The 23,149-nt window shown below is 45.8% G+C and overlaps 1 protein-coding gene across 1 annotated transcript in view; it reads right to left on the bottom strand.

The window, feature by feature from the left end:
* The window catches only part of TMEM266 (transmembrane protein 266), a 101,447-nt gene that overhangs the window by 55,862 nt on the left and 22,436 nt on the right, over nucleotides 1-23,149 (bottom strand). Inside the window, exons 3-4 of the mRNA XM_060260066.1 lie at nucleotides 16,325-16,479; nucleotides 9,130-9,203 (exon numbers count right to left, since the gene is read on the bottom strand). Of these exons, the coding sequence (XP_060116049.1) occupies nucleotides 9,130-9,203; nucleotides 16,325-16,479 (229 nt within the window). The remainder of the gene's footprint in view (nucleotides 1-9,129; nucleotides 9,204-16,324; nucleotides 16,480-23,149) is intronic.

The raw sequence follows: 23,149 nt of genomic DNA, 5'->3' as shown, positions 1-23,149 counted from the left end.
TCATTTGCTTATTAGGCTACACCCCCTGCTGTCGCCATTGTTTCACAAAGGGCTTTTTTTTTTTTAGAAAAGCCTAGCAGGAATTCATTTGCATATTAGGCCACATCCCCTGACACCAAGCCAGCCGGAACTGTGTTCCTGTGCGTTCCTGCTCAAAAAAAAGCCCTGCTCCCCTCCTTTTAGAATACTTACAGTGCCAGCTTAAACAGGTCTACTTGATATTCTACTCAGAACCAGCCAATGGAGCTTATTCCCAGAAAAGCATTCTTAGGTTTGCTGTCTAAAAGTCTTATGAAAGTTGACTAAACCAATTCTCTCCCCCCCCACACACACACAATTCCCCTCTTCTTCCCACTTAAATTCAACACATATTCAGCTATCTGCAAAATTCCAAAGAGCAATGCACATGCTCAATTTTCACATTTTAAAAATGTGAATTAATCCCACACACACACACCCCAGTGTACCTAGGAAAACCTCCTAAGCATTAGGGGCCTCTATCATGTGTCTTTGGGTCATCCGGTCTTCCCAGTTTAATCACTGACACAAACCCACTCTGCTAATGCATACTGCAAAAAATGCAAGTATATGCCAAAGGAATATTTAATAATGTATTTATTTACTTTATTTATCGTCTGCCTTTCTCTCCAAAGCAGGCTTACATCGTTCTCCCCTCCTCCATTTTATCCTGACAACAACCCTGTGAGGTAGGTGAGGCAGAGAGGGTGTGACTGACTCAAGCGAGCTTCCAAGTCCAAGTGAGGATTCGAACCTGGTTCTCCCAGATCCTAATCTAACACTTTTAACCCCTGCATCACTCTGGCTCAGAAATAGAAGGGTCGCATACCACCCACGCAGAGGGCTTGCAATCCCTTCATATGTTATGCTAATGATTCCCGTATCTGCGATCTAAGGCTTCGTCCGCATGACCTTTAACCTCAGCTTAGAAACACAGAGCTGCTGAGTTAATGCAGCTGTTATTCTTCATCCTGATCAGCCAAAGGGTAACATGCCTGCCCCAGCCATGAATACACACATGATAAGAGATTTCCTTTCTCGCTTCTCCCTTGTGGACGAGAAAGGTCACAGAGACCTGAACCCAGGGCGGTAGCCAGAATTTCATGTTTGGTAGGGCCCACAGCAGGATTTGTTGGTTGGGGGGGTCCTGGGCTCTTAGCACTGCAAGCTGCTTTGAGTTCCACCAGCTAGCCCCCCTTTGCCTGGGCAGTCACAGCAGCTCTGCTCTCCCCACTCCTTTCTTATGCACCCCTCTCTTGGAGAGACAGAGACCTCTTGACTCTCCCCCACCCCCACTTTGCTCTGCACGCTGTGTTAGGGAAGGGGAGAGAAAAAGCGAAAAGCAGCAACGCTACTTCTTATTCAGAGTGGTGGTGAGCAAAGGGGACAGGTTTAGGGCCCTCTGATGGAGGGGCTATACAGTTGGAAGGGGGATTTGAAGGGCTCCTCCCAGGCCCCCCTGTAGCTACGGGCCTGCCTGAACCAGTGCCAGACATTAATTTTTGCTGTGGGCCCTCTTCCCTTTCTACAAATGAGACCACCAAACCTTTCATGCAAAGTGCCTTGGTCAGAAGAGCACGGGAGCTCACATGCAGCTGCCGATGGTGGAAGATCACCGGGGACTGGAGTGGCAGAAAATTGAAAAACGATTCACAGGGATTGCTGCTTCCATCAGCGGAGCAACAGCCTGTGAAATGAGTGAGTAAATCTGGTGTCAAGATCTGACAGCTTAGCACAGAAACACAGAGGTAGATTGAAGATATCTAGAACAGAAGACTGTAGCAGGGGTGTGAATCGCTAGATTCAAAAACGATCCAGATCTAGCGTGATCTTTATGTTGTGCTAAATTTGCACAACAAGGGCACAAAGCAGGAGTCAAGTTTCACCTTCAAGAACAACAAAGTTTCATTCAGCAGGCCAGCTTTCATGTGCTAGAAGCAGACTTCATCAGACAACAGGATGGAATGGCAAGCAGTCCTAAATATAGAGAAAGTGGGCAGTGAATTAGTATGAAAATCATGGAAATGCTTGTTAGCAGATTGAAAGAATCACATGTTGGGGTCTGGTGATTGTTAGTTTGTGATGACTGGGCTGAAACACAAACTAAAAATTGCCAAACCCCAACTTTTAATCTGCCAAAAAAACCCCACATTTCCATGACTTTGCATACTAACTCACTGCCCACTTTATATTTAGGACTGCTTGCCATTCCATACTACTGTCTGATGAAGTGTGCTTCTAGCACATGAAAGCTTATATTCTGAATAAAACTTTGTTGGTCTTAAAGGTGCAACTTGTCTCCTGCTTTGTTCTGCTGCTTCAGACCAACATGGCTGCCCACCCGGATCTAACAACAAGGGCACAGTAGAGTTTCTGTTTGCATGTGTAAACTTCAACAAAGAAACTGGAGGCTCATTACTGCACAATTTCACTGGAAAACCATTCAGTTTCCAATTTGCTTCACACACTAGCCAGAAAGGATGCCCTATAGATTTCTTCTTTGTCTTTTGAATGTGTTTTTAAAAACGCATAACTAAAACCCTGCTCGACAGGTGAGAAAGCGGAGAGGAGGGGGGCGAGAAAAGAAGCTGAGAATGCAACACCTCTCATTAAAAAAATACCCTCCTGGCTGGCCGCTTCCCTTGCGCTCTGTGCCACACGGCTGCTACGTCCTGGCTCTCTGCAGGAAAGATGGCCCTTGACTGCCCAGTCCTGCAGAGAGCACTTGTTTTTCAAGACCAAGTTTCTGGGGGGAAAGTTAGCCAAGTTCTTTTCAGAGCCAGCCCTGTGTATTCCCACCATCTGTGCAGCTTAACCATAGTTATTAGCTCACCTCAGTAGACGTCTGGTAATAACACAGAACTATATGCTTTGCTGCTTGCCCAGCTAATATATAAATTTATGACCTAGGTGACACATGGGGCCAACTTCATGGCTTGTACTGGAACAACAACAACAAAAAGGTTATTTTTAATGGGGGATTAATCTGCCCTGGTACATTTGGTTCTGATCAGTGTTTCAATAGCAAGGCGGCCAGAGAGGGAGCGGTTGTTCTTTGTCCGCCTGACTTTTGAGAAATTAAACCCCTTACTCATTGGCTTGATATCCTGTTGCGACAATCTTGCAGGTAAAGCCGACAGGACATAAAGTTTAGCCACTTTGGTACACAGGGGAAGATTGATTGGACATGGGGCCTTTTCAGCTATCAGATTTGCTTTTTGTCCCATGCTACATCTTAACCTCCAGAGGTGCTCTGGTGATGTTCACAAGGCTCAGGGAGCGTGACCTCCATAAGGCACAATTGGTTGTCATTTGCAATTGTGGCAGGAGAAGAAGAAGAAAAGACCATAGATTTATACCCCGCCCTTCTTTCTGAATCTGTCTCAGAGTGGCTTACAATCTCCTTTATCTTCTTCTCCCCCACAACAGACACCCTGTGAGGTGGGTGGGGCTGAGAGAGCTCTGACAGAAGCTGCCCTTTCAAGGACAACTCCTGCGATAGCTATGGATGACCCAAGGCCATTCCAGCAGCTGCATATGGAGGAGTGGGGAATCAAACCCGGGAGCTTTTTGCAGCAGAACCTCATGGATTTCTAAGCTTACTCTACCTTTTGGAACCCCACCACCATGGCGCTGCGAGGCCTCAGTAGTGTGAGGCTGGAGAGGCAATGGGTAGAGGTGGCTGATAGTGAGCCAAGCCCACGGGAATGAATAGTGACGAAGGAGGGGATATGCTAGGATTGCTAGCTCTGGGTTGGGAAATACCTGGTATTTTTTTGGAAGGGGTGGAACCTGGGATGGGCGGGATTTGAGGAAGGGAGGGACCTCCGCAGTGTGTAATGCTACAGAGTCTGCCCTCCAAAGCAGCCATGTTCTCAAGGAAGAAGAAGAAAACTGCAGATTTATACCCCGCCTTTCTCTCTGAATCAGACTCAAAGCGGCTTACAATCTCCTATATCTTCTCCCCCCACAACAGACACCCTATGAGGTGTCTGTTGTGGGGCTGAGAGGGCTCTCACAGCAGCAGCACTTTCAAGGACAACTCCTGCAATAGCTATGGCTAACCCAAGGCCATTGCAGCAGGTGCAAGTGGAGGAGTGGGGAATCAAACCTGGTTCTCCCAGATACGAGTCCGCACACATAACCACTACACCAAATTGGCTCTCTGCGGAGTACAAAGAGAACTAACCTTGGTCATCTGGAGATCAACTGTAATAGTGAGAGATCTCCAGGTCCCATCAGAAGGTTGGCAACCCAAGATGCGGCCCTTTCTTCTCTTATTGCTAGGAAGAGTGGGAGGGGGCCTCACCTGGTTCACAGTGTGTTCTCCCAACTCAAGAACTTGAGCTGTGCAACCTACCTGTAATGTTGCACATGTTGGGTCATGACCCATGGTTTGAGAACAACTGTCTTAAAACAGCAAGATCTGGGTCCAGTTAGGACTGTAAAGACCCATGGGATTTCCAGGGTATAAGCTTTAGAGAGTCAAAGCTCCCTTGGTCAAATACTAGGGCGTTCACTCTTGAAAGCTTATACTGTGGAAATCTTGGATTTTACTGGACTCGCATTTTCTGCTCTGCTACCACAGAAGAACATGGCTACCCACCTGGAACTGTCATGGGAAGGAAGAAAGCCATGGAGAATTGTTTCGGAAGGGAGGGAGGGAGGGAGGGAGGGAGGGAGGAAGGAAGGAAGGAAGGAAGGAAGGAAGGAAGGAAGGAAGGAAGGAAGGAAGGAAGGAAGGAAGGAAGGAAGGAAGGAAGGAAGGAAGGAAGGAAGGAAGGAAGGAAGGAAGGAAGGAAACAGAGGGTGCGATCACATGAGAGATCTGGCCTGACCTAGCTATGCCTCCCATACGAATTTAATTTGTGCAATCACACATGCACATCTGCCCAAGTCCTGACCGTACCTACCCCATCTTAGGATGGGCTGGGATCAGGTACTTCCTGGTAGCAAACCTCTAAAACATATGTAGAGTGTGTTTTCCAGCTGTCTGAACGGCCGGGTGTGTGATGAACCTACCCAGGATGCGTATGAGCAGCGTGAATGCTCTTCTGCATGCATGTCCAGTGCCTCTCCTAGCAGCAGGGCAAGGGCTGTGTGAATGCCACAGTACAGATCAAAGAAAGCCAGCTTTTTCAAAGCCAGGATAATGCCCCACCAAATCTCTTGTGTGATCCCACCCAGCAAGGCTCTTCTGTCAAGGAAAATACAATCTAAAGATGTTTAGAGGGACAACAGAGGGTGGGGAGGTCAGTGGAGGTGAGGGTAATTGGGCAAGAGTATGGATAAGTAAGCATGACAAGGCTATAATTCTGGTACCCACTGGAGGAAGCACTCTAGTAAGCTCCAGAGACCCATCCTTCTGTTCTACATGCCCATTTCCGACACTTCCAGTGAGAATGGAGCGAGCGGAAACATAATGTATCAATAAACATTGTGATTTATGTCCCACTCTTTGTACTCCACAGAGAATTGCCAGGATGCTCCATGATCTTATTCAGAAGCTCATCTGTACACTTGCATATTATCTTCTCTAGCCTTCCCAAGACGCTCCGTTTTGCCTCAGCCCATGAGGAAATCAGCTCAGGGAAGTTTCAACGAAACAAGACAAAAAAAAAATAGATATTCTGCAAGGGACGCGGGGGGGTGGGGAGGGGAGGGCTCAATCAGCTTTGTACATTTCATAGCAACTTACGAGTAAGGCACTGCCATAGTTATCCTATCTCAAGCTGATAAAACATCACAAGCACAACAGAGAAAAAAGAGAGGCAGGTGGGAGGTTTGTCAGAAAGCATCTCAAAATGATTGGGCCAAAGCAAAGAGCATCTCTTGACATTTGCTCTGGGGAGTTTTATGGGGAAGTCTGTCTGTTGTGGTTTGTACATGGGGAGGGGAGGCAGTATGGTATAGCCCAGCAGTGGTCAAAACTTGCTTAATATAAGAACCACATAGAATCAATGCTGGATGTTTGAGAGCTGCAAGAAAAAGAAGGAAGGAAAGAAGGAAGGAAGACGGGGGGGGGGGGAGGCAGGGAGAGATGGAAAGAAAGCAACTTTAATCTTAAATTCATTCTCCAAGCTGCTGGCTGACTTGGCTTGGAGAAGTGATTTAAAGAGAGAAATGCCTTCTCCAAGCTGGCCAACAGGGTGGTGGGGCTTCATGATTTACTCAGTATATATAAAAGCCACAGTTTGGCCACCCCTGGTATAGCTCAATCTTGCCAGCTCTCAGAAGCTAAGCATGGTCAGTACTTGGAAAGTAGGGTGCCAAGGAAGGCTCTGCAGCTGAAGCCACCTTCTGCTTTGCCTTGCCTCAAAAGTCTCTTGCTGGAGTTACCACAGGTCAGAATAGGTCGGAAGGCAACAATGGCAATTTCACATGCCGGGTTTCCGTGCTCCATCCCCCAGCAGCAGCCAACTCTCTCAGCTAGGTGACCAAGGCGTTTGCAATTCTAAAAAGGCGTTAATAATATCTTTATACCAATCTATCACTATAACGGCATGCACAACAGGTTCTGTGAATTACCAGCTTTCATGTTTTAAAAAACAAAACAGTAAGTCTCTAGCCCACTCAGTTGCAAACAGCCACCCTTTCCCTCATATCTCCACAAAGAAAAATCGATGAAGACTTTAATAGAAGCTAAGAATTCAGAGAACTTGTTATACTGGTTATTCCTATAGTTACAATGATAAGTTGATGTGAATACCCTAGTTTTGATTTAAAAAGTGAATAGTCCCTACCCTGGGTGGCAGCAAAAGAAATGGTGGCCATGAGGACGGGGTTGGTGGGTGGGAAATTCAGATTTTCCCATTTATGTGGCAGCCATCCAGACTTTACTGTGATCTTTCCCAAAACTCTGGGCCAAAGCAAGTTTGAGAAAGATAGGAGAAAGCCCAGGAGATGCACAAATGCATCCTGATGATGTATAAAAGCAGGAAAACATTTGGGGGGGGGGGCAGGGGGGAGACCCAGCTTCCCAACACCACTGTACCTGGGCCAATAACTTATGAAAATGCCCTGTGTCACCTTCATGCAACTATTCACTAACCCATGCAAGCTACTGGCTGAAGACCATATTATCTGCGTATTTCATTCCATCCTATTTTTTAAGGGGACAAACAAAAATTAGAAGATGGACTACATTTGATTTACTGAAAGTAAATAAAAAATGCAGCATATCCAAAAGGTGGGCTTTGTTACATAGAAACACCCCCCCACACACACACACCATGAAATACAAAAGGCATATGCTGTGAGATATTGCAGAGAAAGTGTTTTAGCCTGCAAAATGCATCTCTAAGTCTGGCAACAGACACATTTTCTTCTGTTTTGTTTTCACTACAACAGACTGACACGTCCAGCTACTCCACTGGAATCCTGCTGTGGTAGTTTCCCAAACTGCAGAGAAAAATTCTGATGCCTAATGGGTCTAAAAGTACACTCCTCCTCCCACACATGCCACACTGCAAACTGTCTTTGAAACTTCTGGAAGAGGGAAGAAAGGAATACTTTGCTAGAGCATGGAGAGAAAGAACAAAGGGATGGATGTAGATAATGACTCTGCGATAAAGGAGGAGCAAACAAAAAATGGAGTTAACAGCGAATGGGTTACAAAAACAAAGTTCTCCCAGAGAAACCAGAGCAGCATGCCCCCAGTTGGGGTTGCCAGCTCTGGACTGGGAAATACCTGGAGGTTCATGGAAGGGGGAACCTGGAGATGGTGGGGTTTGGGGAGGGACTTCAGCATGGTAAATGCCAGAGGCCACCCTCCATAGCAGCTATTTTCTTTAGGGGAACTCACTTCTGTGGTCTGAAGACAGATGTAAAAGCATCTGTTTATCAAAGAGATATAGGGATATGAGAAATTGGTTTCCAGACACCCACTAGGAGTGAGGAACGCCCTGCTGGTACTCCCCATCCTTGGTAGAACCTGGAAGTGACAGGGCTATGTCACACAGTTCTCTAGGAACTACCCCAGTCTCTATGATTTTTTACCACAGAGCTTCAGGGAAATCCCTGAGTGCCATCCAATGTGGTGATAACTTATGGTTTTGTACCTGGAAAGGACATCATGGTGTCTCACACTGCTGTTTCACTAGGTGTCTGTCAAAACCGGCTCCACCTTATGGTTGGCAACCATTCCCCCAATCTGGTTAAGATTTAAAAAAAGAATATTCCCCATGACCCACATCCCATCCCATTCAGAACAAGAACCACACAAGCAGGATATAGCATCATACTTGCTTGGAACAAGACACTGTTGCTTGTCTCCCACACACACACACCAAAACACAAATTGATTGTGAGTAACCAATGTAAGTAAATGTACACTTCTTGAAGCAAAAAAACTAATTGTGTAGAAAGGCCCCAGATATAGGGTTGCCAGGTCCAATCCAAGACATATCTGGGGATTTTGGAGGTGGAGCCAGGAGACACTGGGGGTGGAGCAAGGTTGTTACAAACATAATTGTATTCCAAAGACAGTTCTGGCCATCACATTTAAGGGACTGCACACCTTTTAAATGCCTTCCCTTGGAAATAATGAAGGATATGGGCACCTACTTTTGGGGCTCATAGAATTGGACCCCTAGTCCAATCTTTTTGAAACTTGGAGGGTGTTTTAAGGAGAGGAATCAGATGCCATGCTGCAAAAAACAGCCCCCCCCCCCCGAGCCTCAGATACCCATGTATCAATTCTCCATTATACCCTATAGGAACCAGTCTCCATAGGGAATAATGGAGTGCCTAGCAGACATTTCCCTCCCCCCTCCCACTTTCTGATGACCCTGAAGCGGGAGGAGGGCCTCCAAACTGAGGCATCCCCTGCCCCCACCTGGGGATTGGCAACCCTACCCAGATAACGGACAGATTTCCTCTCTGCTGCCTTTGGGGTTGTTGCTACAAACTTCCCGATTCTACAGGTGCAGACATTCAAAGAGATGTCAGGTTTGAAACCATGCCAAGAACTTACTATGCACCTCTGCTGCCCTGAAAATGTGAGCAAATTGAAAACAGGATACTTGACCAGCTATGCAATCAACACAGGTTCTCCTAGAAAGTCACTGACTTGTTCAATTGCCTACATGCTTTACTATACAATCCACTTACCTCTGAAAAGAATACAGAGAGGATAACTAGACTGATCCAGTGAATAACTCCAGCAAACTGAGATGCGCTCGAAACTGCAATTGACACAATATAATGAAGGACAGTTTTAGTCTTCCCAGCAGCCAAGTTTTTATGTTGCATATACATGCTGTGCTTAACCATTCAAATACCAAGGGCACAAATGGCTGGTACTGAGGAATGTAACCTTTGGTTGTGGGGCTAAGAAACAATCACAGAAGTGAACTCTGCACATGCTTGTCAACACACACTTTTTAACCAGGCTGCAGAGAAGTATGCACAGTGTGCGCACAAAATTTAGAAATATAGTCCAAGCAACTGGCTTGCATGCCAGCAAACCCAAACTCACATTTAAGCTCTGCATAACTAAATAGTGAATGTCTTTTGAAACCTCCGTTTAGGAAAATACATACCCCCTCCAAACATGAAATGGAGGGGAATGATTTGGAAAAAAAAATTGGACAAAATATATTCAGCCGAATGTCTTCCTTTAACTGGCAGCCTCCGGAGAGGATCCATACGGTTGATGGGGAATATCCGGCCTTCGCCCTTGGCGGCGAGTCATTCGGCAGTGAATCACAAGCTACTGGCAAACCACCAAATCAGAATGTGAACATTGTGAGATGGGCTTTTATTTTGCAAATCTTCCAAGCTCCTTGTTCTAGATGTATTTTTGCAATCTTACATCAGTAAGCAAAATTAAAAACTGGCTATTTTTACAGGAAAGTAAAATGTTTGTTCTATTTTCATATTCTAAAGTTTCAAACCATGCAAAAGCTTTATCTGATCCATTTCAGTGCAATTTCTTTTGAGTAAACTTGAAAGGAGTCCCTACTCAATACAGATACAACCATGTAAGTAGCAAACTGTTAGTACCAACTTAGAAATATATACATGGGATTCATTTGTTTACAGAAAAAAGGAGGAGGAGACTGGATTTTTACCCCACCCTTCACTCAAAGTCTCAGAGCAGTTTACAAGCTCCTTCCCTGAGAGAACTGCTCTTGAGAAAACAGCTCTGAAAGAAATGTAATTGACCCAAGATCACCCAGTTGGCTGCTAGTGGAGGACTGGGGAATCAAAGCTACTGGGAAGCAAACTGGGAGAAAAACCACCCATTTAGACCAAATACAGACTTACTCGCTTCCATCTGAGAGCCAGCCTCAGCTGCCCCACCCTCCTCTCCCCAGCATGAATTTCTCTTCTTCATCCCACCTTTTCCTGAAGTACTGCATTACCGGGAGCCAGTTTGGTATTAGTGGCTTAGTGTGTGGATTCTAATATGAGAGAACTAGGTTTGATTCCCTGTCCCTCCACATGCAGCTGCTGGTGTTACCTTGGGTCAGTCACAAGTTCTCAGCAGAGCTATTCTCTCAAGAGCAGTTTCTGTCAGAGCTCTCTCACCCCCGCTAGCCTCACAGGGTGTCTGTTGTGGGGAGAGGAAGGGAAGGAGATTGTAAGCTGCTCTGACACTTTGAGTGAAGGGTGGGGTATAAATCCAATCTCCTCCTCCTCCTCCACATCTGTGGCTAGCCCAGTTCCTTATCATTTATTTACTTTATTTATATCCCATCTTTCTCTCCAATGCAGTCCCGAAGCACTTACCTCCTCACCTCCATTTTATCCTCACACCACCCTGTGGGGAAGGTGAGGCTGAGAGCATGTGAGTGGCCCAAGGTCACTCAGCAAGCTTCCATGGCAGAACAGGGATTCAAGCCTGGATTTCCCACGTCTTAGCCCAACACTTCAATCACTACACTATCCTGGCTTCTTAAACTAGGGTTTGCAAGCCTACTCCAATCCCTGCCTTAAAACCTGGTGAAGAACCCCGATTAGCAGCAATCGTAGTTAGCGCTGCTGCGTACATAATGCAAAGCCAAGTTTAAGACTTTGAGAGGAGAAAGACTTTGTACTTACTTTAAGAAAGGCATTAGACAGATTCATGGAGGATAAGCATGTTGGTGGCTACTAGCCATGGCGACAAAAAGGAACCTCCACATTCAGATGCACTAAGCATTTGAATCCCAGAGTCAGGAGGTGATATCAGGGGAAGGGCTTTGCCTCTCTCTGCCCTGTTGTTGGACCTCCAGAGGAACTGGTGAGACAGGATGCTGGACTAGATGGACCACTGGCCTGATCCAGAAGGGCTTTTCTTGTGTTATTATGCACAGTGGCATGGAACAGGGAGTTTACCTAAGGTAGGCCCCAAGCTGTGGCTTGCAGGGGTGTCAAAATTATGTCTGCGCTGGGCAGAACCTTGCTTTATCAGTTTGTTCTGGGACAACATTGCTTTTGGATTTTTTTTAAAAAGTCAGTCTCCAGACTAATGTATTTTTTTAGTCCTGGAGAATACACACATCACTGATGTGGGTGAACACAGTAATCTTGGGGTTTTCCTTTTTTTAAAAAAAGCATATTGCTTACCACCCACCAGATTCACTAGTGTGTTTTTACACAGTGCAAAGGGCCCCTCGGGAGATGAGCACTGGTCTGACTTTTGCAATGTGTGAAAGTCACATCCGTAAGCTTCTAGCTGCCAACACAAGCAGGTGATGGAAAACACATCTGACTCTTGCTATATAATGATAAGCTCCCGTGAGACAAAACAGCTTAGGAGCAAGTTTGAACAGATGTTGTCTCTTCCACCCCTCCCCTTTTTCCTCCTTCCTCCTCCTATAGCTCTGGTTTGAGAAATTCCTGGAGATTTTTTGGGGGGGATATGAAGCCTGGGAAGGGAAGGGTTTGGGGAACGGACCTTAGTGGGGTATAATGCCACATTAGAGTCCACCCTCCAGAGCAGCCATTTTTCTTCAAGGGAACCAATCTCTGTAGTCTAAAGAACAGTTGTAATTCCAGAACTCCAGGCTCTCCTTAGACATTGGCAGCCCTTCAAAGCACCAGGCTTTTGCTGAAAACATATTAACCATTTAGACTGAATAGGAAACTCAACAGATAGAAGTACCTCAATTAAAGTTTAATGACACCTTTAAAAAACAACAACCCAGAATTCTTGTTCATAGTCCCTGGTCCCTTAAGAGCACAATCTCTTCCCACCCCCCACCCCCAGCTAAGCTGTACCCTTTCTGTAACATTGTGATTGATCAAGCAATAGGGCAAACGCTGCATGGAAGCCATCTAACCATTACACTGGAAGAAATCCAGGAATGAGCTATTGCCTGGCTGCCCACTAGTGGTTCACGCAAAGACATACACAATGCCAAAAAGTTATAAACAGATTCCAGGACCTAGAGGTTTGTTCTTCCCTGCTAGGATGTTGTTAGGCGTACCAAAGAGCAGAGGCACGATTAATTAAAAATCAACTATGCAAGAAAACCCTTTCTAAAAGCCTCCTAATTAAAAAGAACCGACTGCTTCAGTCCTTCGCACGGTTTCGGTCTGTGCAAATCTTGAGTTTTTCTGAAAGGCACGAAGCGAGCCAGGAAAGAAAACAGAGCTTCTTCCTGATACAGGTTCACCTAGGAGAGCTCAAAGTCATTCTTACCGTTTCATATTTTTAAAATCATTTGTTGCTAGGGTATAACTGAATTATTTTAACAAAATATTTTGTGTATATATCGCAAGTTCAATGCCTTTGCACAGAGGCCGTTTTTAAATTTCAGCCCCAATGACAGCTAGTGTATTTATGAATACTTGCTTTAAAATGTAGCAGGGGGGGGGGGTAGAAGCACAGTGTATTTGACATATACTTCACAACACACTAACGGTGCCATTCTAGACAAAGCTAAGTCAAGGAGTAACTTTGCTTAGAACGGCACAGAAAATTTCCCATTCTTTGGAAACCCCCCCAAAAGGGATCTGCAAAAAAGCAGATTGACCTGAAGTTATTTCTGAGCCTGAAAGATAAGCTAGCCATACTGCAGATACCTCAGAGTCTCATCTGTTTAAAGAGCCCTTTTCCAACTTCACGTAAGCATAAAAGATGGTGGATTTTCACAAAACTTTCATGATCTGAACTTTTCTACCCCTATCTAGCAAGCAAGAGCCAGCTGCGTATGCATTTGTGCACCTGTGTGTTCTACCACGTATCCCCAAATTTAAATGGGGATCGGCTTCCAGGGTCACCAGTTTTTACCATGTACTTGGTCACCTGGAACCAGGGAGTGACCAGAACCTATGGCGTTACTATGAACAGATGCAAGAACAGAACACAAATGTATGTCTAGAACTCTGCACAGATCATGAGAAAATGTATGTAGACAGCTGGGTGTTGTCACTGCTTTGGCACAGCATGTGAACACCCAAATTGTAATTCACACATGGAATTTACAGCTACAGGAAGTGGTGGTGGCTACAAACATAGACAGCTTCAAGAGGGGATTGGAGATATACACAGAGCAGAGGTCCATCAGTGGCTATTAACCACAAGTTATAGAAGGAACATTATGTCTGGGACAGAAATGCTCTGTATTCTTGGTGCTTGGGGGGGCAACAGTAGGAGGAATTCTGGAGTTCTGACCCCACTGTGGACCTCCTGATGGCCCCTGGGTTCTGGCCACTGTGACACAGAGTGTTAGATGGGCTACTGGCCTGATCCAACATGGCTTCTCTTATATTCTTATATTCTCTTAACAAAGGCTGGTACATGTACAGTTGATGGTGTTTGATGTATTTGTGTTTCCCAAGCTGTGCGTTGGGAGCCAAAAGTGGATCACAAAACCTCTCAAAGTGTGTCCTGGGTCAGACCTCCCTAATATCCATTCTATTACTCTCTTTTGTATCCTGGAAACTAAGAGCTGATCCTGGAAACATATGTCACGTATTAGGGTTTTTTCCTTCACTGTATATACATTTTGGTCCAGTAACATGTATCTTGATGGTTACTAGAGTGAGTTTCTTAGATTTCTGGTGGGGATTAGAGGGTGCAATAGAAGGAGACGGTGGTCGAAGGGTGAAATGTCACCTCCATATGCAAAGGATGTGTATGCTGGAATGCTACTAGTTTGGGGTTCACAGTGGGAGCAATGCACAATTTGTGAGATGTTCCTGGTTTCTCAAAAACATCAAGTTAACCAGTGCAGAACGTGAAATGCTGAACTAGATGGGTGCCAAAGTCACAGTTTGCCAAGACTGCCAAAAAACCTGGGCTAGCCTTGGATGTGTCACCATACCAAGTAAATTTGGACTTGTGGGTCACCATACCAAAATGGTTGGGAGCCAGTGTATTAATGACCCTCAAAGAAACACTGCAGTATCACACCTGTTCTTTAAGGCAGACAGGAAGTGCTAACTTTGGAATTCAGTAGAATATGTCCAACAAATACTCTGATAGACAAGTTCAAGTGAAACTACACATTTGGTCTGGTCTCATTATAAAGTATCTCATTACCATATTCATTAAGTGCAAATGTTTCCCCTTTTCTCTCACTTGTTTTTATCATGTACATGGTTACCTAGGAGTCACCAGAACCTATGGCTTTACTATTCATTCCATTCAGTTCTACTGGCAACAAAAAAGATGCGAAGGGGGGCTCTAATGTTATGATCCCATGACCAGCAAAACCATCTCCTTTAGCCCCCGCCCCTACCACCACCACCACAGGAAACCACTCGACCCTTTAACAACGTGAAGCTGCTCTCTGCCCTGGGGGCATTTTCACACCACTCAGTCCTGGCTGCAGAAAACAATTGTGGCACACACTAGGCTTAAATGTGAGTTTGCGAAGGGGGGGGGGGGGGAGGAGGGGAGCTTGAGGGAAACAAAAGCAAGGAAATTGGTCCATGTACCTGGTGCTAAATGCCCGGATATAGCAACAGATTTTCAGATATGGCATTATTTCAGGTATGATATTATTCCCAGACGGGCAACAGTAACAGTCAATGGTAAAGAAATTCTTATTCATTTAAACACTAACTGCAGTTCTAAGCATTACCATCTAAATCATGTTGGGCACATATTGCAATAAACAGCTAACGGAACACTCTGCATGCTGGGAAAAATAGAGACAGCGCACAATACAAGAGTCTAGATCATTCCTAATTTCTGACACAGAAGATTAAAATCTGCTTTAAATCAGTCCTGGTTGGGTTTCCCCTGCCCCCTTTATTTACTCATGTTTGTTTTTTCAGCGTTTCTTACACCAGACACGACTATAAGGAAATCTCCAATATGCTACAGGTTCAAACATTTTGGAAAACAAGCATGTTAAAAGATAAAACAGCAGTCTGGATAAATGGGAACTCGTAACATACAGTCATTCCAAAGAGTAGTAACCCATAGCAACTTGGTCCCTGGAAGGGGAGGGGGGAAAGTGGGAGGAGCTTCTGGAGCCACTGATGGACCTTCTGATGGGCACCTGTGTAACATAGAGTGTTGGACTGGATGGGCCACTGACCTGATCCAACACGGCTTCTCTGATGTTATGAAGAACTGCTTCTGTGTCTTTAAACTGCAGCCTGAAGAGCTGCCTTTGCAAACAAGAACCGCCCACCCAAATTATGTATAGAGATATCATTTTTCAATTTTAAAGCCAGTTTTAAGGCTTTCCGAAATGACAGCTGTAACAAAGCTGAGGTGGGAACAGTGGTGTGACGCTTCAAGAATCCTCCCCATCTCTATGGTAAAGGCCATAGAAATTGGGGGAATTCCTAGAGTGTCGTTGGTGGGGGAACCATAAGTGACACTGCTGCATCTGTGTCATGGCAAGAAATTTGGCAAGCCTGGTTTCTAGCGCAGTGGGACCCAGGGTCTTTCACAGAGTTTTGTTGGACTGTTAAGATACGAAAGGCCGAACGCCATTGGTTTGACACCTCCCTGTACCCATTTCCCTAACAACAGCCTTGGTTGGGTTTGGTCTTGGGCTTTCAAACCCAAACATTGGCATTATCCTTTACAAACAACTCACGCTCTCTCGGTGCACAGACTACATCCTGTTAAAGAAAGATCCGTTAAGAGCTCCATGCCTGTGCCACATGGAAAACATACTAATGCACACATGAAAGGGAGCAGGCAGAGGGAAGCGGCAGATAACATTACTTTGGCCTTGGAAATCGATCTACAGGACCCCAGGGACTCCCTACATTCTGAACAGCGCACAAGTCATATATTCTATAGGGTATTTCTATGACAAACCTAGAGCCCCCAACCCACCCTGTGAGCCTGAACATCACATCTAAATTTGACCAAAAGTTTCAGGAAAAAGAAAAGCCTGCTACTCACACTGGAGGAGCTTTATATCTATTAGGAGTTCCAGAGTCAGCAGAATCACCACCAATACTACACAGGCTACCAGGAAACTGTTGAGACTCGCACTGAGCAAAAATACCTGCCAGACAGCCGCTCGCCTCCCGCAGCAAGGTTTAAGCCAGTTAGATCTGAAGAGATAAAACAGGGGGAGGGGGTTGAGGAAGGGGGTGGGGGTACAGGAAGAAAAGAGACAGAGAAAGGAAGATGGGTAAAGAGCAACAGGACAGAAAGACTTCAGACGTCTGCAGGAGCAGAAGGAACTGCGGGCCCTTTTCTAGTCATTCTTCTAATCAAGCTCTCTTAGGTGGTTTGCTTGTTCGAATATTCTGAGCCGTCGGCCTGCGGAATTCTCACATGTCCTCTTGACGCCTGTGTCCTGAAGAGGGCACTTGCACCTGAATAAAACAAAGTCCAGCAGCCCCTTAAAGACTTCACTGAGAGCTTCCTGAGCCAGAGCTCGCTTCCTCTGATAAATTTGAATCCAGGAGCGCCTCGGAGACCAACAGGAGTTTCAGAGTATAAGCTTTCAAGAGTCAAAACTCCCTTCGTCAGCAGGGCTGGATTAAACCCTGTGGAGGTCCCTAGGCAGTCAAAATCTTGGGGGCCTCCTCGCGGATTATCTCGGAATTGGAGCGGCCACTCCGTCAGCTGTGGTCCCTACTGCAGCCTGCAGGCACCTTCTCAAAATCCTCTTTGCCAAAGCTGCGGAGGAGAGGCAGAGAGAGGCAAACTTGGCGACAACGCCAGCATCAGCTGCACCAGGCAGGTCAGGCAAAGGGTGGCTCAGTTGCTGGCTACACGTGCAGGCTAGGAGGGTTGCAACCAGGGGGGAAAACCAGGGGAAAAAGCCGCCCGGGGCCCCTAAAGGTATGGGGGCCTATAGGCTAGTGCCTACTTGGCCTAACTGTTAATTTGCCCGTTTGTCAGTGGCGGTAGTAGCGCCAAGTGCCATCAAGTCACAACTGACTTATGGTGACCCAGTAGGGTTTTCAAGGCAAGAGACATTCAGAGGCGGTTTGCTGTTGCCTGCCACTACATTACGGCCCAGGTACTCCTTGGAAGTCTCCCACCCAAAAACTAACCAAGGCCTAACCTGTTTAGCTTCCAAGACCTGATGAGATCAGATTAGCCTGGGCTGCCCAGGCCAGGATCCCTTCACCCGACAAGAGTTGGAATGGAGATCTCCGAGTCCTTTTCTCCTAGTCAGAAGATGGGAAGGGTGTTGTAAAGAGGGCTTGTAAAGGATGCAGAGGTACTATGCGTATTGTAATCAGCTTGATAAGAGCAGAGGGGGATGAAAATCAGCAACTGTAGTAAGGTAATATAATTGTTCTGAACTCCTGAATGAACTCAAAAGTTCAGCCATCTCCCATTGTAATTTCCCCTTGAAATGCCTTTGCTTGAGGGCTGCCACTCTCTTCATCAGATATGCAGAGGGAAATACGGGGAGGGATTTCACAGATCTCAGGGTTATGTCCCTCCACATACCTCCTTCCACATATCTGGGGAAGTGTGCTACGACACACAAAAGCTCATGCTGAAATACACAGTTGTTCCTCTTTAAGACGCCACTGGTTTTTTTGTTTTATTTTGCTACAGCAAACTTAAACACAGCTACCCCTTTGCAGTTCCATGCGAAACAGAGAGAACAATCTTTGGCCTGACCTGCCAAACGAATCAACTATTACAGAAAATAAAGGAAGGAGAGAATAATCTTTGGCAGCTCTCATGTCCATTTTCTTTTTCGCAACCACTGTGTTCTAGTGCTCTTTTCCCTGTTACACTTTTTAAAGCTACAGAAGCCCAAAAAGGACTATCACAGGAATGAATAATGTGCATAACTGTATTAGTTCATATCCCCATAGCTTTGTCCTTTAAGCACGGAACTTTCTACCTGGAACAAAGCCTGACATCTCTGCTGAATCTGAGCTTTCACATATAACAAGGCACACATTTCTTTTTTAGAGGTATGCCCATCTCAGTCAGTCACTGTCAAAAGCAGGGTCTCGTGGGGACTTCAAGAGGGACAGATGTGTTTAGGGTTGCCAGTCCCCAAGTCCTGGTGGGGGTCCCCCCAGTTTTCAGGGCTTCTCCCCACCCTCCAACAGCGATGTCACTGCATGACGTCCCTGACACAATGGCATCACCCGGAAGTGATGCCATCACATTGGGGGACACTGTGCAGTGATGCTCTGGTTTGAGGGCAAAACTCAATGGTTTGAAGCTGGTTTTACCATAGAGCTTTGTCCAAAAACTAGAGTGTCACTGTGCAATGCCCCTGACGTGATGATATCACTTCTGGGAGATATCATCATGTAGGGCACATCTCAGAACCCCCCCTGAATCCCCCCCACTGGAGCGACAAGGGGACCTGGCAACCTTAGATGCGCCATAGTGTAAGCTTTCGTGAATTATTTGTGTTTATTTACAAGATGTCTAGTCCACCTTTCTCACAGGGTTTCGAGGCAGATTACGTGTACTGAGTCAGCACAATCAACAAAATGGGACATTCAATAACCAAGGCTGCAGGATTGCAGAACCCGGGAACCAACCAGAAAGAACTGAAACAGAACACAAGTGTTAACATGACATGTTAAATGGTGCAAAATTACATAATGGGATCCTACTTTAAAATAAGCTATAAACAGCAGGACTGACCAGTCCCTAATCAATTACCCACATGGTTGCATGTGAGGTGTCTTGCGTAAAGTTTGCTGAAAGTCCAGTGACCAACCATGCAAGTCTAGAAAAGGGTCTTAGGAGGAAGTATCACTGAACAGACTCGCTTAGGACAGCACTGCAAGAGTGGGGGGATCTTCCAGTGGTCAGGGCTTTAGTTCCATATCTCACCTTTCCCACTCCTTATCACACAGACATCTCGTAGCTCTGGATTCAGCACCCTTTCACCTCCATCCTCCCCCACTCCCAATGTCAGGATGATAGACGCCAAATTCAGTAAAGTGTACTCAAATGTATTTCAGGGCAGAGCTATGGAGCAGAGGTCCATCAGTGGCTATTAGCCACAGCTTATCATTGGAACTCTCTGTCTGGGGCACATGATGCTCTGTATTCTGGGTGCTTGGGGGCAACAGTGGGAGGGCTTCTAGTGTCCTGGCCTTACTGGTGGACCTCCTGATGGCACTTGGGGTTTTTTGGCCACTGTGTGACACAGAGTGTTGGACTGGATGGGCCACTGGCCTGATCCAACATGGCTTCTTCTTATGTTCTTATTTGTCTGAGTTGCACTTTAACTGCACAACTGGATTGTTCAAGCAAAGAATGAGAACTTTTGTGGAGGGGACAGCCACTCTGCTTACTGTACACGCACAACTTTGTCATGATGTGAAACAAACATGCTGACGGCACAGCTGCTTTTCAAGTGCCAAGGCTGGGAAACACCTGGGAGACCACAGCACTCTCTTGTTTTCCCCAACTAAAGGATTCCCGTCTCTGATAGGTTCTTTGTGCACCTAAACCACAACAGCAGCAAATGCCTGAAGAAAGGTCAAACAATTCTTCAAGCCACCTGATTAAGTCCATGGTTTTGGCTATGCTCCTTCATAATCTTGGACCACATTTAATGAACCAGATTTTGATGTTCATTTCTGGAAAAAAACAATTACTGCATTCAGATGTTAGGAATAAGCCATGTTCCCCCTCTTCCCTCCTGGTCCTCCTCCAACAGAAGATTCCCTAAAATGGGAAGCCCTTAGTTTATAACTGCAACTTGTCCCAATGTCTGAATTAGAGAACTTTAACCAACTGCAGTTCTTTAACAAACTGCAGTTTGTGGGGACATATAAGCCATTACATGACATTATAGGAGTCAAAGCTTTAACTCATCCACTGAACCAGACTTTTTGGAAATTTTGGATCAAACACCGTCAAATTTCCATAACTGAGACTGCTACAAGGAAGTGCTACAGCAGAAATTTGGGCTTAGACTTGGGAGGTTGCCAGGGTTTAAACCCCAGATCAACTATGGATTTTCTGATGGACTTTGGGCCCCATTATGTCAATTCCACCTCCGCAGCATATCCTATCACCACGTATCTCAAAGGACTATGAGGATTAATAAGGGTCGAGATATATGAAGTAGAAATATATTTTATACACGGGCAATCTTTTTAGAAGGCATCTGTTATTACACCAATATTCCCATATTTGTAAACTCATACCTAACTATCAAAAATGTGCACCAACTAGTTGCGTGATTTGGTGAATGATCTTCCATAGCACTTTGTTCTTGCTTCTTCGTTTCCCTTGTTTTATTATCATGGTTTACTCTCAGCTTTATTTTGCTGTTTCTGTATTTTGTGGAGGGGACAGCCACTCTGTGTGTGTGTGAACGAGCAAGCACACCTGGAAGTCATAGTTGGCTTCTGGCAACCCCTTGTGGGGTTGGGACATTTCAGAGAGGTGGCTTGCTATCGCCTGCCTCTGCGTTCCAGCCCTTGGAGGTCTCCCATCAAAGTACTTGCCAGGGTCAGCCCTGCGTAGCTTCTGAGGTCTGACAAGATCGAGCTTGCCTGGATTATCCAGGTCCAGGGTGTTTTACTATCATTTTTAGATACAGGAGAGAGCCAGTTTGGTGTAGTGGTTAAGTGTGCAGACTCTTATCTGGGAGAACCGGGTTTGATTCCCCACTCCTCCACTTGCACCTGCTAGCATGGCCTTGGGTCAGCCATAGCTATCACAGGGAGTTGTCGTTGAAAGGGCAGCTGCAGTGAGAGCCCTCTCAGTCCCACCCACCTCACAGGGTGTCTGTTGTGGGGGGAGAAGATATAGGAGATTGTAAGCCGCTCTGAGACTCTGATTCAGAAAGAAGGGCGGGGTATAAATCTGCAGTCTTCTTCTCTTCGTGCCCCCCCCCCCCACGCCTGATTTTTAACAGTAAATCCCCACAAGGAACAGCAGAGGGCAGAGATTTGCAGATATAATGGAATACCTTTACAGATACAATGGAATTCAGTTTCAATGCAACTGCATGACTCTCGGTCTGGCCAAGAAGTTGAGAACAGCAGCGGAGCTGGGATGGGTTTCCAATGCTGACAAAGGATATGCTCTGACGGAAGCACTAAAGAATTCTCAGGTTGTGTTTGCCACTCACTGAGAGTGCCTGACGATATAAAACAGACTAAAAATAAAAAGCTAGCATCATCTAACATTGGTAGAATTAACAGACCATTGCAGAGCCACACTGATCTGAGGAAAAGTCACCAGACACCTGCTAAATCCATCAGATACCTTCCAAGACTGATACAAAAAGTCAGGGAGTTTTAAGGGCCACAACAGCCAAAGACCCTTCCCCTAAATTCTTACAAGAAGAAAAAGAAAATACAAAAAGAAACCTTGAGGCTCCTTATCTATTTACTTTTATGTCTCACCTTTCTCCCTAATGAGGACTCAAAGTGGCTTATGTCATTCTCTCTTCCTTTATATCCTCGCAAGGACCATGTGAGGTAGGTTAGACTGTGTGAGCAGCCCAAGGTCACCCAACGAGCTTTCTTGGCAGAGCAGGGATTTGAACTTGGGTCTCCCTGATACTCTAATCCCTACACAATACTGGCTTGAGGACTAAATGATTGACTGAAGCCTGAGCTTTAGAGCCCATTTCCTTAGATGCATGAAATGAAGTCTCAGCCAGGAGTTATGTATATGGAGAGAGGGGAGAAAAATGCCACAAAACAAGAGTTTCATCCATCTCTATGAAAAAATTCAACGGCATACAGAGTAAGCTTAGTGACTGCTCATTAAAGTGTACTTGAGGATGACAGATGGACTAGTGATGTTAAGCCATTTCAGCCCTCCCTGGCTGATCTCCAGCTTCACACTGCAACTCTATTTCAAGGGGCATTTCTGAGGAGTCTTGTGAGACAGAAGTACCATCGAGCTGCTGCCAACGTATGGTGACCCTGTGGAGCTTTTCCAAGGCAAGAAACGAGCAGAAGTGGTTTTCCCATTGCCTGCCTCTGCATCACAGCCCTGGGCTTCCTTGGTGGTCTCCCATCCAAGTACTAACCAGGGCTGGCCTGCTTAGGTTTTGAGCTCTGATGAGACTGAGCTTCTGAGATATGAGATTGGGCTAGCCTGGACCATCGAGTTCAGGGCAAGAGACATACAGATATGATTCGTCATTGTCTATCTCTGCATAAGAGCCCAGTGGCGCAGAATGGTAAAGCTGCAGTACTGCAGTTCAAGCTCTCTGCTCACAACCTGAGTTCAATCCTGGCAGAAGCTGGGTTCAGGTAGCCGACTCAAGGTGGACTCAGCCTTCCATCCTTCCGAGGTCGGTCAAATGAGTCCCCAGCTTGCTGGGAGGAAAGTGAAGATGACTGGGGAGGCAACGGCAAACCATCCTGTAAAAAGTTGTGAAAGCAACATCACCCCAGAGTCGGGAAGAACTGGCGCTTGCACAGGGGACTACCTTTACCTTTATCTCTGCATAGCAGCCTTAGACTTCATTAGATGTCACTCATGCAGGTATTGTCTGGGGCTGACCCTACTTTGCTTCTGAGATGAGACTGGGCTAGCCTGGGCCATTCGGGTCAGGGCAGCAGAATGTTATGGGCCAGAATGTACTGATAGCTTTAAAGTGATGGGCTGGCTTGCTCTTGATCTACTGGGCATGAATAGCTGCCTGATTTATACGGAAAAAATATCTACCATCTTAATCAATCAATCAATCATTTTATTTATATCCCGCCCTCCCCGCCGAAGCAGGCTAAGGGCGGCTAACAACATCAAATCAAATACAGTAAATTATACAATAAATATTTAAAAGCAATAGCTAGTTTA

The sequence above is a fragment of the Heteronotia binoei genome, chromosome 19 (genome assembly GCF_032191835.1).
Source record: "Heteronotia binoei isolate CCM8104 ecotype False Entrance Well chromosome 19, APGP_CSIRO_Hbin_v1, whole genome shotgun sequence".
NCBI lineage: Eukaryota > Metazoa > Chordata > Lepidosauria > Squamata > Gekkonidae > Heteronotia > Heteronotia binoei.
The sequence above is the reverse complement of the archived record's forward strand: the minus strand, read 5'-3'. Positions and strand labels throughout refer to the sequence as shown.